The sequence below is a fragment of the Dipodomys ordii genome, unplaced genomic scaffold (genome assembly GCF_000151885.1).
Source record: "Dipodomys ordii isolate 6190 unplaced genomic scaffold, Dord_2.0 Scaffold36, whole genome shotgun sequence".
Taxonomy (NCBI): Eukaryota; Metazoa; Chordata; class Mammalia; order Rodentia; family Heteromyidae; genus Dipodomys; species Dipodomys ordii.
In genome coordinates, this window is record NW_012267252.1 from 6,966,926 (window position 1) to 6,982,197 (window position 15,272).

At 51.8% G+C, this 15,272-nt stretch overlaps 1 protein-coding gene across 3 annotated transcripts in view; it reads right to left on the reverse strand.

Moving 5' to 3' along the window:
* Sh3pxd2a (SH3 and PX domains 2A) overlaps positions 1-15,272 on the reverse strand; it is a 190,681-nt gene that overhangs the window by 18,306 nt on the left and 157,103 nt on the right. For all 3 annotated transcript variants that reach the window (XM_013017676.1, XM_013017675.1, XM_013017677.1), the window contains one exon: positions 2,092-2,205. In XM_013017676.1, coding sequence (XP_012873130.1) covers positions 2,092-2,205 — 114 coding nt within the window. The remainder of the gene's footprint in view (positions 1-2,091; positions 2,206-15,272) is intronic.

The window sequence follows — 15,272 nt, forward strand, 5'->3', positions numbered from 1 at the left end:
AAGATCTGGGCACATTATTCAGGTCCTGTGGGGACAGAAAGGCATTGGGCAGGCGATGGAGACCATCTTCACAATAACTGATGTTTACAGATATTTACTCCCTCAATTCCAGGCTTGTTTTAACGCATGTATGAGGATCATCTCCCCTGAACTTCACAAAAGCCTTTTTGGTCAGCACTAGACCCCCTATACCAGTGGGAAGGGGCCCAAGGTGCTAAAAAGCTGAGTCACCAACACCCACAAGGCAGCAAGTGCAGACAGTTGGACAAAAAGCATCGTGGCTGTGGCAGCCTGCCCTGAATCCTACTGTGGATCTGGGCAGGAGGAGATGCTCAGGTATGGAATCTACAGCTGTCTACATGTGGCCAGTGATGCTGGCACACAGTCCTACCAAAGCTCTAGGGAGGGGGGAGGGACACGCTGGGTGTACTTGCACACACACCTCCGGATTATTGCACTTGCTTGGCCACTCTGACTCTTCCTCCATCGGTCCACTAGCACTTGTTCCATGCAAAGTACCCATGTCCTGTTCTAACCAGGCTGGCACTGTGCTCCCATACTCTGTGTGTGTGTGTGTGTGTGTGTCTTTCCTTCCCTGGCCTTCTTCACATTCAGTGTCTGAAGCCTACACCCCTACCCAACACTTCTGCTCTGCTCTTCTGATGTAGCACATACTCCTTGTCAGTAAAGCCCAGAGCAGTTTTCCCTGCTCAAAGCAGGCATTTCAGAGTGGCCTGGTGATAAGGCCACAGCTAGAATCCTGAGCCCCTGCAGCTAGAAATACAGGGATGGCAACACTCAGATGCCCAGGGTGATGACCAGGGCATCTGAGGCCTTTGCCTGTACTGACAACAGCTGTCAGGAGCTACCTCAGAGAGCAGTAGGTAAGGTAGGAGGTGAGGGCTGACAACCACACTGGACCCATTCTGCCTAGGGGCCATGGCCTTCATATCACAGCACCAGAGGGACACTTTGAACCCTGCTTTCCATGGCTTAGTGAGCAGCCTGGATACTCTAACCCTTTCCAATGGGTCCCTGGCCCCAGAGACCTGTCACAAGGTGAGTGTGCACGGCAGAGATCTGGCTCTGATCACGAAGCTGAAATACAGCATGGGCCCAGGAAGAAGGGTGGGGCTTCCTTCAGCTGCTACTCGCCAGCCAAGGAACCGACATTTAGAAGGATGAATAAGGAGCTGGCACTTGGTAAGCTTCTTATTTTGGTCTGGATAGCAGGGAGGTAGGGGTGAGAGGAGCAGGCCTGGAGGTGGCCTGAGTCCCGGGTGGCAGGCCTACATCTCTCTGGCTCAAAGACAGGTCCATCTGGATCATCTCCACTGTTAGACCGTTAGGGAAAGGATTCTTGCTGCCAGGCCGAGGGAGGTTTGGAAGGCATTAGGAGCAGGCAGCCAGGAACTAAGAGGGAGTGTAGTATTGGTAGGGGCGTGGCTCAGACTTAACTTGGGCTAGTGCTAGCCTACAGGGCTGGGGCAGGTCCTGGAAATGTAGAGAGAGAGAAGTACCTAGTAGAACCTCATGGAGCCAGAGGTAATCAGAGAGGCTGCTTGTGCAAGGGCCTGTGCCCCAATCAGTCCCTGAGATGCCAAAGAGGTGCTCACAGACCTGTCTGAGTTGGCACCCAGTACAGGGAGCTTCCGGGTAGGACACATGCAGAGTGGGAGTTGTGTCCCCATGCCCCCTTGGGGTTATCTTGCTGCAGGAGGGTCTGGGAGCAGTGGGAGGTCTCTGTAGGGTCCTCAGAAGGAGCTTCTGGGAGGGAGGCAGCTTTCTGAGGAGTTTGAGTTCTGAGATTGCTCTCCTCAGTCTGTCCCCCAAAGCTGTCAAAGCCTCGGACCATACTCCAAGGAACTTGCCCACGCCAGGGGAAGCCACAGACCTGCCCGAGCTGGCACGTGTTCTTAGCCCCACGCTGGGGTGTGGGTAGGTGATCTTATGGGTTGGTCTCTGTGAGCCAGTATGGCCCAGTGCACTTTGGTGGTTCAGATTGTTTTGGGAGCAAGATTGGGAGAGCTCCCAGGAAGGGGTTGACCCCCAGCCACAGCGGGCACCATAGCCCAGCCTACACAACCTTACCTTCCCCAGTCTTAGAGGTATTGATGTCCGAGTCATCCCTTGTGCCATTCTGGGCCTCCAGGTAGGTGGCAGGGACCCAGCCCTGTTCCTCAGAGGTGCTCACGAACCACCAGCCTGCAGAAGGGACAGAGAGAAGGGGCCATGAGAGCCTGCAGGATGGTGGAGGCAGGCTGGGTCAGGATGAAGAGGGAAGGAGCAGCCAGCGGGCAGGGCACCGAGTCAGCCAGCCTCAGCACCTGGCAAACACCTGGCCTAGAAGAATCTGCACAAAAGACCAACACACTCCTAGAGAACAGAGCCAATAAACCTCTATCCACTCTTACAATACATTTGATGAAGAAATAAAAAAGGAAATGGACAGCAGGGTCTATCTCATGAGTGCAAAGCATCTTTGCAGGAAAGGCCCAGTGTGTTTGAGCTCTGGCTGTCCATGCATGGCCCCTGAAGCTGGGCAGCTTCCTCTGCTCTGAGGAACATGAGCTGAGCACCTCACAGAGCCTCTAGAGGTCAGCGCTTTCCTTTCCTGGGCACGGGTCAGCAGTGTGTTCCCTTCAGCTCCCCTCCGCGGCCTTTGAAGTATGTTGTCACTGCATCCTCAAGTGACCCCGAGGACCACAGCCACATGATAAAGGCTCATTCATGTCACTTGTTCATTCATGTGACTTACTCTTTTGTTTGTTCATTCAAGAACTAGTTATGGAAATGGGAGGGAGGGAATGGGAGAGGATGAGGGAACAGATGACACTGTACGAAAGGAAATGTACCTGGGCTACCTGACAATTGTAAATGTAACCCTTTGTATATCACCCCTAAAATAGCAATAAAGTAGATTAAAAAAATAAAAAGTTTAGGCAAAAAAAACCCAAAACAAAACAAAATAAACTGGTCACTAGTAAAGTGTGTGACCTGCTCCTCCTTCTACCATCCTTTCTCAGAGACCTTTCCCCAGGATTGTCTTCTCCTGCCCCCCGCCCGCCCCTGTCCCTGTCTGATCTTTCCCCAACCCCCATATAATCTGGTCCTTCTTCACTTCCTGTTGGAGGATTGGAGCTTCTCTCCAGGCCATGACTGAGAGTCCCACACTTTCCACAGCAGTGAGTGGCTGCCTGAGGCATGGTGGGGAATCCCTGATTGGGCCTGGTATTTGAGTAAGCTCAGATACCATGATCTAGGAGCCCTGCTGGCTACCTGGAATGGGCCTCCAGCTCTGTCTGGAGAGAAAAAGATCACAGACCCCAGGTCTAGCCCTTCCTCAGGCTTCACAACTGGAGTGACCAAGGCCTTCCTCTGGTACATGCCAGACAAGCATAACGAAGGCAGCTTGCATCATGGAGTCACAGAGCATCAGGCAGGAAGAACAAGGGAAACCCTCTTCCCCCTCCCCCCCTCCCCACTCCCACCCCCGCGCCTCAAATTGCTGAAAGCAGCACTGCTACAGGTATAATTTCCTTCGCTTCTTGCTATGGCTCTAAACCTATGTCTCCTAAGAATTCGGGGAAGCATCTTCTGGTAGCTCTCTACCACTCCAGAAGCCAGGGGTGAAGGGGCAGGCCCAGTCCCTTCTCCCACCTCTGGTGTCAGGCCTTGGCAGAGCCTACCACACTCCTCTACTCCTCACTCTCAGGGGCTGGGACATGCCCAGAGCTGTCTCCTCCCCCCAGCCCAGCCATTTTAGGATCCTTTTCTCCTGCTGCGGCTCCAGCACAGGGCTGGGCAGAGACTCGCCATCCTCATGGGCTGATGGTCCCTGCCAGCCTTCCTCAGAATACTCACCGGGGCTGCTTCTACCCCCGCCCCAACTCTTACAGAGCTGGGCCACGAGGCTTCCAGCCTTAGCTCCCTTCTTGTGCCAGAGGATGCCCTGCCACCTCCGCTGAGCCAAGATGGACAGGCTCAAACTCTACCCTGGAGAGCGGCGGCGCTCACGGCAGAGGCACTCGCCTGTCTGTGCAAGACCTCCTGAGATGCCTGGCACAAAGCACACAGCTGGGGCTTCTGGAATGACTCCCCGGGCCTGCACCCACCCACAGTCACTGACAGGCTACTCCCAGATGCCAACTGCTGCCATGGGGGCTGGTGACCAAAGCCACTGCGGATGCATGAGGTGCAGACAAAACTGGAACTCCTGGGTGTGGCCGCCTGACCAAAGGGTGCTGGCATCTGTCAGTAAGCCCCTGAGGGTTTCCTGCTCCCCTCCGATGCCTGTAGAGCTGTGTGGCCTTTCTTGCAGTGTGTGTGTGTGTGTGTGTGTGTGTGTGTGTGTGTGTGTGTGTGTGTGTGTGTGTGTGTGTGTGTGTGTGTGTGCTACATGGATACAGGCACATGTTTGAGTCTGTGAGAGGTGTGCTATGTACATGTGCATCTTGTTTGTGGGTGGGAGTAAAACCAGGGCTGGCACACAGATATCACACACAATACAGCCAAACACAGAGAAGGAGTCTTCCAGTCAGGCACCTGGCCTGATGCACCTGTGTCCCTGAAACCTGGTATTCTGCATAGGCCCCTGCCACTGAGCATGTCTTATGTGTGCACGCCATGAGTAGAGAGGTGTGCATCTGTACACCTGAGCAGCAACATGTACTAGGGATCTGGAGTTAGAATGGCTCCTATACTATCCTTGTTTGCTAACTCCTAGCTGTGTGCCTTTGGACAAGTTACTAAAGCTTTCTGAGCCCCAATCTCCCCTCTGATGAGAGTAGTGAATGTAGCCTATCTCCCAAAGCTGCAGAGGGGAGTGAGACACACTACACACAAGCCCTGAGGCTGAGCTATTATCTGTGTGCTGGTGGCTGTTAGTACCCAATGGGTGGTGGGGGTGTCAGTCTGCCACTCACACAGACGTGTGTCGGGCGGCAGTGCATCCTTGTGAGCTAATTTGCAGATAGGTGTAATTATCTGACTGTGGGGGGGTGCAGTTTAGAGGTTTGGCACAATGGAAGGTCTAGTTGGTGGGCTTGCTTGCTTTTTCCTCAATGAGCGCAATCCATGGCAGTAGAGAAGGATGGGAAATGGGGCAAGAAGGGAGGTTAGCTGGAGGGAGGCATTTCCCCTCATTGCTCAAATTCTCAGAGCCACTTTTAGCCTGGCTTCATTCCTTTGGCTCACACAGTTCTCCAGGACCAATCTCCTATGACCTCCTTTCTCTTCTCCACTTTTAATTCATTCTTTTTTATTTTTATTTATTTATTTATTTAATTTTGTTGGTTGTGGGGCTTGAACTCGGCCTGGGCGCTGTCCCTCAGTTCTTCAGCTCAAGACTAGTGTTCTACCACTTGAGCCACAGCACCACTTCTGGCTTTTTCTGCTTATGTGGAACTGAGAAATTGAACCCAGGGCCTCATGCATGTGAGGCAAGCGCTCTACCACTGAGCCACCTCCCCAGCCCCTCTTTTTTTTTTATTTTTGTCAGTTGTGGGACCTGAACTCTGGGCCTGGGCACTGTCCCTCAGCTTTCCAGCTCAAGGCTAGTGTTCTACCACTTGAGCCACAGCGCTACATCCAACCTTTTCTGCTTATGTGGGGCTGAGGAATGGAACCTAGGGCCCTATGCATGCAAGGCAAGCACTCTACCACAGAGCCACCTTCCCAGCCCCACATTTAATTCATTCTTTGAAGTCCATACTTCAGCCTGTTTCCTCCAAGAGGTCTTCCTTGACTGATCTGCAAACCCCCATTAGCTTCCAGTACAACTCTCGACTATACTGTCATTTAAACTCTAAGTACCAAGTCTACGTTGTCTCTAGGGTAGGACACCGAGGCACAGAGGGGAAGAGCCAGAGACATGAGTCTGAATCCCACCCTCACTTCTTCGGCCTCAGGAAAGTGTCTTCATCTTTCTGAGCCTCTGTTTCCTCATCTATGGAAGGGTAAAAACACCATCTGCCTTGCAGGCTGGAGCAGGGATTAGAGGAAACGAAGGCGGCGCAGGGGGCTGGCACACAGCAGGTGCCCACTAAATGGCAACAAGTTGCTTTCCTGAATGACAGAATACTCCCACCCTGGGCCAGATCGGCCCCCTCATGCGTTTTTCATGTCTACTGCAGGACCTGGCCTCCGTGGAAGGCTTGGAACACCCTGGCCTCTTCCCTGAGCAGACCGTGGGTTTCCAGGTAGAAGGGAAGCAGCAAGGAAGAATGGCTTGGAGGAGTCAGGCAGGAGCGTGGAGACAGCGGGAGACAGTGGGGGCAGCCGAGGGTTGTGGGCTGGCTGGGAGATTCCATGGCATAGCCCTTCAGCCCTGTGGCATCTGCCAGCCCTTGCTTAAGCACATGTTCCCATTCTAGTGCCTAGGCAGTGAGGCAGGGGTACGGCTCCCAGGCTCAGTCCTGAAATGGGAGCCTTCAGGGAGACCTTCAATTATACTTCCTGTACACCTGACATCAGAAGCCTGATCTCCAACTGAGCCCCCGGCTGGAGAACTATCTACAACAACAACAAACCCAGCCCGCGCTGCACACTGCCTGTCAGCAGGCCCTGGTCTCTGCAGTGCCACAGGACCCAACCTTCCTAAGACAAAAAGCCCGGAAGGAGCAGCCATGTCCCCTGTGTGGTGTGAAAGTAGCCCTGCTTGCCGGGCCTCAGGAGCAGCATGCTGCTTTCGGTCCAGAGGCTGAGAGGGGAAGCACCGTCAGGTCTTCCCAGCACCTCAGGAAATGAGACCACCAGGCCTTGGCCCCAGGAGTGAGGTGTCCTCCCTCAACCCACTTGTAATCTTCAGTGAGCCACTTAGTGGTTTTGTTTTTCACCTGGGGAGCCTATTTAAAAACCTTTGGGAATGGACTCTAACTGGGCCGGCCTGGCAGGGGGAGGAGTGGGGGGTGGGACTGAGACACGAATTGAGGAAAGGAGGGACAAGAGAAGGAAAAGAGCAGGCCAGAGAGATGAAGACAGAGGAAGAAGGCATTTGGCGGGGAGGAGGGGGCAGGGGGAGAGTGGATGGAAAGAAGAAAGCAGCCGGAGCCGGAGGCCTCAGCTTCTGGAAGCAGTGGAGGCTGGCTGGGGGCGGCAGGAAGTGAGAGGAAGTGATGGGCACTCCCAGGCCACTGCTCTCCCCGGGGTGACCAGGCCACAATGGCCTCCTTAAGGAGGGAGGATAATGAGCTCATTAGGGCCAGAACAGGCCAGCTGCACACAATTAGGATTTTAACAAAGTCTTCCAAGGTCACAGCTCAGCCTAGGACAAAGCTGGCGGTGGGGGATGGAAGACCCCTGTTGCTTCCTCTCCCTCTGAAATCTGCCAGATGTCCAGAATTGTCCATGAGGCCTCTATTCTCTCTGCTCTCCTGGCTCTGCTCACTCTAAGATTTGGTCCCTGGATGCATCTTAGCCACCAGACTTCAGTTTGATCCTCATTCCCTGGGTGACTTGGGGGAAAAAGTCTCTAGCCCCTTCAAGAGCCTGACTAACATACCAAGACACTAATAAATAGGTAAGCACCAGTGATTCGTGCCTCTAATCCTAGCTACCCAGAAGGCTGAGATCTGGAGGATCTCAGGTCAACCTGAGTGGAAAAGCTCACTAGACTCCAGCAAAAAGTGGGGCTGGATGTATGGCTCAAGTGGAAGAGCACCAGCCTAGCAAGAGAAAGGCCCTGCATTGTAACCCCAGTAACATCCCCCACTACTCCCCCCCACCTGTCTACCTATGGGACTGCCTTGCAGCAGGAGCTTTTCACACTGTATTTATTAAGTACCTACTATGTGCCAGGTACTGTTCCAGGTACTCTGGATACACTGTAGGACTCAGGATGTGCTGGCTGCTAAGGCCAGCAGGAGAGCTTTCCTGTGCCTAAACCAGCTCCAGACTCTTGGTGCAATCCCAGAGGATTTTGAGGCAGGATGTGACTCCTGACTAGACGAGACCTAATAGTCTTTTGCTTAGATTAGATTTGAAGAAGGGAGCAGCGCAAGGGTGGGTTAGCACCAAATGGTGAGGGTGGAAAGATGCTGAGAGAAGGAAAGCACAGAAGTGGCCTGGCAGGTGCACTTCAGCAGCACTGCCCGACAGACCACCCTACTCCATGCACAAATATGGGCCCTACAGTTCTGCTGGTGCCCTCAACCCCGCCTGGACACCAGCGGCTGGTCCAAGGCTTCTTCCTGTGAGGGACTAGAGAAACGGGAAATATAGGCTGCCCAAACATGCTGTGCCTTTAAGACTAGTGAAAGGCCACCCTCCTTGGGCCAGGCCTCCCTTGGTCAGAAGGCTCTGTCATGGCAGCCTCTTGCCAAGACACACTCAACTCTCAGCATGCAGCCTTCATGGTCCAAAGAAAACAGGAGTGGCTCTGCAGTGGGTGAGATGCTCTCCATCCCTCCTGCGTGCACCCACAAGAGCCCCTGGCTTCCTGACCCACTCCCCTGGTCCTAACTCTGGCACTAACCCTGCTCTGTTGTTCAGGGCTTCCCCTTTTCTCAGATGGGGCTCTGAGGCCACCAGGGCTCCAGAACCTTCCCTGGGTGAACAGATTCCAAGACCATTAGCAACAGGCTGCTGCGTCACCATTTGGACGGCTCAGTGGAGTCTATGGCAAGAAGACAATGGGAGTTGGGCGGTCTCCCTCTCTCCCACCTCGGCTCAGTTGCCCACCTCACTGCACGGGCCCCGCGTCCAGGCTGGATTGGGCCCACCAGGCTCACAGGGCTCTGGTGGTGCTGGGCAGACAGAGGTAAGGGCCAAAGCATCCAGAGGTGGTCAGATTAAATAGGGTTTACAGGCAGAGAGAATGGTGGGGACAGAAGAACAGCACGCAAGAATCCAGGCCAAGTGGAATCCCATCCCAGCCTTTGCTACTTCCTACTTAATGAATGTGGGAAATTCCCTCAGTTTCCTTATCTGTAAAATGGACCCAGAGTAGTGCCTCTGCCTACACCTAGGGTGCTGTTGTAAGGACTACACAAGTAACTTAGCCCTCAGAAAGCGTTCAGAATAACACCTGATGCCTGGCATGTCACAAAGAGCTAGCTCTGCATTCAAACGTGAACCACAGAAGTTCTATGAACTCTAGAGAAGACCTCAGAGCCTCTCGTGGTTGGTGCTAGGGCTACGCAGTCTTAGGGGCCAAGAGTGTCACAGGTAGAAAGAGACTCAGCCTCCACCTGGAAGGTCTCCAGTGAAAATGTGTGGGTTGAGCTGAGCCTGGTGCTAAGATCTTGGGGTGCAGATTTAGACTACGAGATGGCAGAAGGCCTGTGCAGTTGCTGCAGAGTGCTGGAGGTCTAGGAGCAGGGCCACACACAGGGTGAGTCATGGCACAAGACTGCTGGAGCTCAAGTGCTGGAGGGCGACGCAGGCAGCCCACTCGGGGACCCAGCAGTGGCTGGCGCCAGGCTTGCGGAAGGAACTGCTGATACACAGGATCCGACCCAGGAGTCTGAGAGGAATTCAGAGAGGAGAGACTTGGAGATAAGACCTGGAGAGGTGGGGGTGGGGCAGTCTAGGGGGAGGCATAGCAGAGCAAGAGCAGGGAAGCGGACACAGCATTGCATGTCCATGGAGGGAGGCTCTAGATGGAAAGAAGGAAGGGCACACACCTCAAAGTCACCAGCCCATCCGCCCCATTATAAAGCAGAGCACTTTGGACAGACCCCCTCAAACAAAAGGCAGCTCAGGACGGATAGAAGCCACAGGAAGGAAGGCGATGGTAAGGTGACCGTTGGGAGAGAAGTGGCTATGAGGGGAGGCCTTGATGACAAGGGGTCAGCAGTGAAGGAGTGACGGTCAGGAAGGGCAGAGAGAAGAATGAAGAAGCATGACAGCAGGTTCAATTCTCAGAAGTGGAGAGGATCCAGGCAGGAGAAGAGTGAGGACAGCCAAGTCCTTCTGCTACGTGAGGCTGCCCTGTGAGGCAGACTAGAGGGAGGTTGGGGGTCTGGGGCACTGTTGTCCATTCTCAGGAGTGTGTGCTTGGACTGGAAACCCTCACTGATCGGTAGAGGGCAAGCTGACCCAAACAGAGAGAGCACCACTAGCCATGGGCAAAAGTCCTGGGAGCTGCTGACCAAAGAAGAGGCTGGCCATCACCAGCAGCAACTTTAGAGGACAGAGATAGGCGCAAGACCCGAACTCTCAGGGAAGAAGAAGGACTGCAGAGATTGGCAACTTTACCATTGGTCATGAAATCAACAACTTAGGTTCCCCAGGAGAGGCACAGAGAGCTGGGGACAGGGTTCTGTACACCAACGAAAGGGATCAGTGAGAAGGGGCTGGATCATCCCCTGTCCTGGAAGCCAGGGAACTGCTAGTCTGCTGGAAGTGACCTGAACCTGAGCCAAGTCCTCTAGGCCCTTGATCTGTGTGACCTCCCAGGTTCCAGGGCTAATACAGCTGACAACCAACAACAGGCACCACCAGAGGGTCCAATAGGGACCTATCCGGCTGGAAGTTTTCATCCACACAGGGTAAGGACAGAGATGCTGTGCTGGTGACACCATCTCATTGAACAAAAGTGGTACCAGGATCACAAGCCAAAGGAAAAAACTAAAAACGGTCTGAACAGATGACACTGACAGGTCAAATCTGACAAGATGCTAAGTCTTTTTTATAGAGAGACACTGTGTGAACCCACGTTAGTACAGTGATCTTCTCATTTACTACCCTTCCTGGGTCCTGTGAAGGGCACCATTAATCATTATGCCAAAATCTTATTTGCAGACCTGGGAATATCTAGGGCAATCTGGATGGTGTGTGGGTCACCAGTCTGGCAGCAGCCTGAGCAGTGAGCTCCGAGGAGTGTAATTTCATGTGCCTGCAAGGAGACGTCTGTCCCCAAGTCTGTGAAATCTTGGCTGCTTTACAAGATACCTGGAATGGGTGACGTACACACATTATACAAAGTGAGACTGTGGCTACAATTCTCCCAGTTGTGCTTCCCTATGTTGCTGGGGATAAAAGGTTCACAGCACTGTGCCCAGCCACTGGCTTTGCCAAGTTAGAGTGACTTTAAGTATTTCTCAAACTGGGATGGGGTCTCACAGACTCATAGGCCTAGACTGGCCTTGAACCTCAATCCTCTCATTTCTGCCTCCCAAGTACCTAAGATTACAGGCTTGAGCCACTATAACAAGCTTCATCCAGCTAGCCTTAAAATTCAGCATGCATTACTGGCTCCTTTTATCCATTCCTCATAACTCCATCTCACAGATGACAAAAAACCAGTTCCCACACCAGTGCTTCCTGCACTCCATGTCTACAAACAACCCCATCTCAGGACAATGGTGTGACTTTTATCCTTTTTGGCCATTCCAACTAGAGAGGGCTGACAGGGGGTCTTCAGGCCTCTTCTCTGAGCCTATGTGGCAGGAGGAGGCAGGGATACCCAGGATAAAGGGCCTTTTTGGGCACAGAATCTTACCCCAGGGCTTTGCAACGTCAGAGTGACTTTAGATCAATACATCTCAAACCTCTAATAATATCTCCATATATACCTCTGCTTGAACCACATATTCTGATGCTCATCACACACACACACACACACACACACACACATACACACACACACACTAACAGGGAGAGGGTCTAAGAAATGTGTTGTCAAGTCAATGGCACTGTGCACCAACATTTACACACATCTGGATGGCAGTCAGTCACCTGATTCAGTTCAGGAGATATAGGAAAATCAGATGCATAAGATTGCTGCCAACATAACCCATCAGATAACTGTGTGTGTGTGCACACGTGTGTGCCAATACTAGGGCTTGAACACAGACTATCTCACTCACTGAGGTCTCCCAACGTACCTCAGGCTGGTCTCAAACTCATGATCCTTCTGCCTCCCCTCCTGTGTGCTGGGATTATTACAACAGTGCAGGACTAGTTACAAGAGTAACTCTCTGAACCCAAGTATTTGTTGCACTGTGACATAATGACAGCTATGTCAGCGCTGGATGATAGGAATTCCTTGGCTCTGTTATAATCTTTTGAGACCACCATAGCATCTGCAGCCCATTGTTAACTGAACCATCATGAAGCATGGCTGGATTTAAAGTACCCCATCTTCTGATTTTCAACTTCAAGTAAGCAATTTGTGGAGAAAACCAAACAGGCTAGGCCCACTGGTTCCAAGCATAAAAGCAGACACAATGTGAAGAAGCTTGGAGGAGTGCTAAGGCCATAGCCTGCTTCCTTTGATACAGGGCAGGCTTGGAAAAGAACAGAAATAAGACCAATCCTGTTCACTGTGAGGCCAAAGTGCTGCAGGTTGACACCAGAAGTGGCTAGAGGAGGGGCTGAACAATGAGGGATGGGTGAGATGGGAATGTGACACTGCATGACCCAACCAGGGTTTGGGAGAAAAAAGGAAAACACAGAAAGTGTGTGTGGGTGTGGCATGCGTGTGCACCTTATGTTTGTATTTGCAGTCTGGGGATGAAGCTGTGGGAATGACTTGTAATTTATGTATAATTGTTGTTGCAACACCGGTGTGTGTGGAGGTGTTTAACTCTTCACACATGCCAGGCAAGGGTTCTACCACAACCCCAGCCAGAGTGACATTTGAAATAGTCTTTGACCTACCTCTTTTCAGTGCCTAAGAAGTACCACTGGGTGAGGCTGTATTGATCTTCCCTCTTTCTCTCTCACTGCTGCAAATGGAAGCTTCCTCGCCCCAGAATTGAGTTGGTTTCAACTGAAAGTTATAGGCTGACAACTCCTTCCCCTCCCCTCTCCCAGCTGAGTTCAGCCCATCTTCAACTGGGCAAAAATAAAACGGGGGCAATTGCAACTTTAAAGACCATGTCCATATACAAAACAAGCCTACTCCACAATTTGTTGAGGGCATTCCTTCCTCCACACCCTCTTTATTTAATTCCTGGGGAATTTTAAATAGAGGGCTTGCAAAAAGTTTTGCACCGCCTGACGTCAACCGCTCTCGGACAACGTGGATTGCTCTGCATGGTGTACGGAGCGGCCCCCACACATGCCCATGCTTTTCCAGGCTCCTTTCCCAGTTGGAATTTAGAAGCCACTGGTGTCACTCCAGAAGACTGTGGGACATGGAGGATGCCCAGGAGAGAATGTCCCACTTAGTGACTTTTAACTCTGCAGTTTCCCCAAGGCTCAGACCATGCTTCCATGAAGCTAGCTACACTTCACAAACTAACATTGGCTACACCTCGTACCTTAGTAACACCTGCACTAGGGATTTCTTATTGAAACTAACTTGACTTTAAAAAAATATTTTTTTTCCAGAAAGACACTTTCCTATACTGTACAGAAGACAAAACCAGTAATCCAAAATGAAGATAACCAGAAAAATACATACCATGATGCCTTGAAGTTCGGCAAGAATATTAAGGCAAGTTCTAGCAAAACGCTTAGGCTGGGTCAATTTTCCTCATCAACAAAGAACATCAAAGAAATATTAACAACACAGGAACCCAGAGGGAGACTTTGCCCTCTGCCCAATACAGGGAGAAAGACTACAAAAGAAGCCTCCCAAGGCATATCCAACTTGGCACATGTCTACCCCCGGCACAAGGTTTACACAAATCTTCCTCGGGAAGCACTGAGCTGGCTTTGGAAGAAGCCTCGAGTTAACAATCTGCGGTTCCTTGGTTCAAACCCCACCTGGCCACTACCCAGCATGGAGGTCTCATACAAACCACTTACCATTTCTCCTGAAAACCAAATACAAAGCTCTACAGTTACCCTGAGATAATAGATGGGAAGAATGCTTCAAAACTGTCTCCAGGTTGCTGGCAGAAGAGGGCAATCTCAGGAATCCAATGGATTCCTCTTTACCCCAGATACAATGTACTGTCAGGACTGGATGTTATTAGCCCATCCCTGCTTATCAGAGAGAAGGAAAGAAAAACAGATATGCCATTTGCCAATTTTTGTTTTTCTGTCATTAGTGGGGCTTGAACTTGGGGCCTGGGTGCTGCCCCTGAACTTTTTTGCTCAAGTCTAGTGCTCCACCACTTTGAGCCACAGCCCCACTTGTGGTTTTCTGGTGGTTAATCGGAGATAAGAGCCTCATGGACTTTCCTGCTGGGCTGTCTTTGAACCATAATCTTCAGATTTCTGCCACCTGAGTAACGAGGATTACAAGTGTGAGCCACTGGTGGCTAGCCCAATTTTCTTTCTTTTTTTTTTTTTGGTCGGTTATGGGGCTTGAACTCTGGGCCTGGGCGCTGTCCCTCAGCTCTTCAGCTCAAGGCGAGCACTCTACCACTTGAGCTACAGCGCCACTTCCGGTTTTCTGATGGTGTATTGGAGATAGGAGTCTCACGGTCTCTCCTGTCCAGGCTGGCTTTGAACCGTGATCCTCAGATCTCAGCCTCCTGAGTAGCTAGGATTACAGGCGTGAGCCACCAGCGCCCGGCCCAATTTTCTTTTATAGTTAACTTTCCCAATAACCACATGGATTTCAGATATAATCCCATTTTACAGATGAGAAAACTGGTGCAGAATGGCTCCAGCTCCCTCGGACGGTATCACTCTCGTGACAGTGACACAAGGCATTTGGGGACATGATCTCTTCTTGTTCTTGACCAAGCAGGGCTCAGAAACTCCCAGATGTCTTACTCTCTGATCCATCACTATATTCAAGTCCTGCCTCCCAAGCCACCACCTCTGTAATGTTCCTGTGATTTATTATCAGCATTCTGGCTTTCTACCCTCAGCTTCCCTCACTTTCTGACTGAAGGTTCTAGTTGGCAGGTCTCCAGGCTGGGTACTGCTCATCCTGGCAGCCCGTGGAGCTTCTGCCAGCTCTGTGTTTTAGACAAAGAAGTAGTCAGATAATAGTTGTTTCGAATGAAAGGGGATGACAGGTTGATTGGCACAGGTTTCCTTCCTCCCTGTCCTCTATATCCATCCCAGGCCTTTCTGCATCTCAAGCCCAGCTCCTGGGGTCAGTGTGAGGTTAGCACTGTACATCTCCCCAGCTCTGGTTGCTTCACCCCCAAGGCCTTCAGTGCAGCTACTCGGCGCCCTTGGCCAATGTTCCCGCCACAGGTTCTCTCCCCTGCTGACAGGTATCTGACTCTCAGCACCTAGCTCAGAACTGTCAGATCACACCAGCAAATCTGCCCATCGGGACTGAAGGCACAGAGATGATTGTTGATTATTGCTTTATCTGGCCCTGGGCCACCAAGGAGGCTGACACTCCCATCCCCTAGAGCTCTAGCAGTCTGTGGGTGAACCTGACTGGGCCTTTCCCCTCACTGGAATGGATAAGA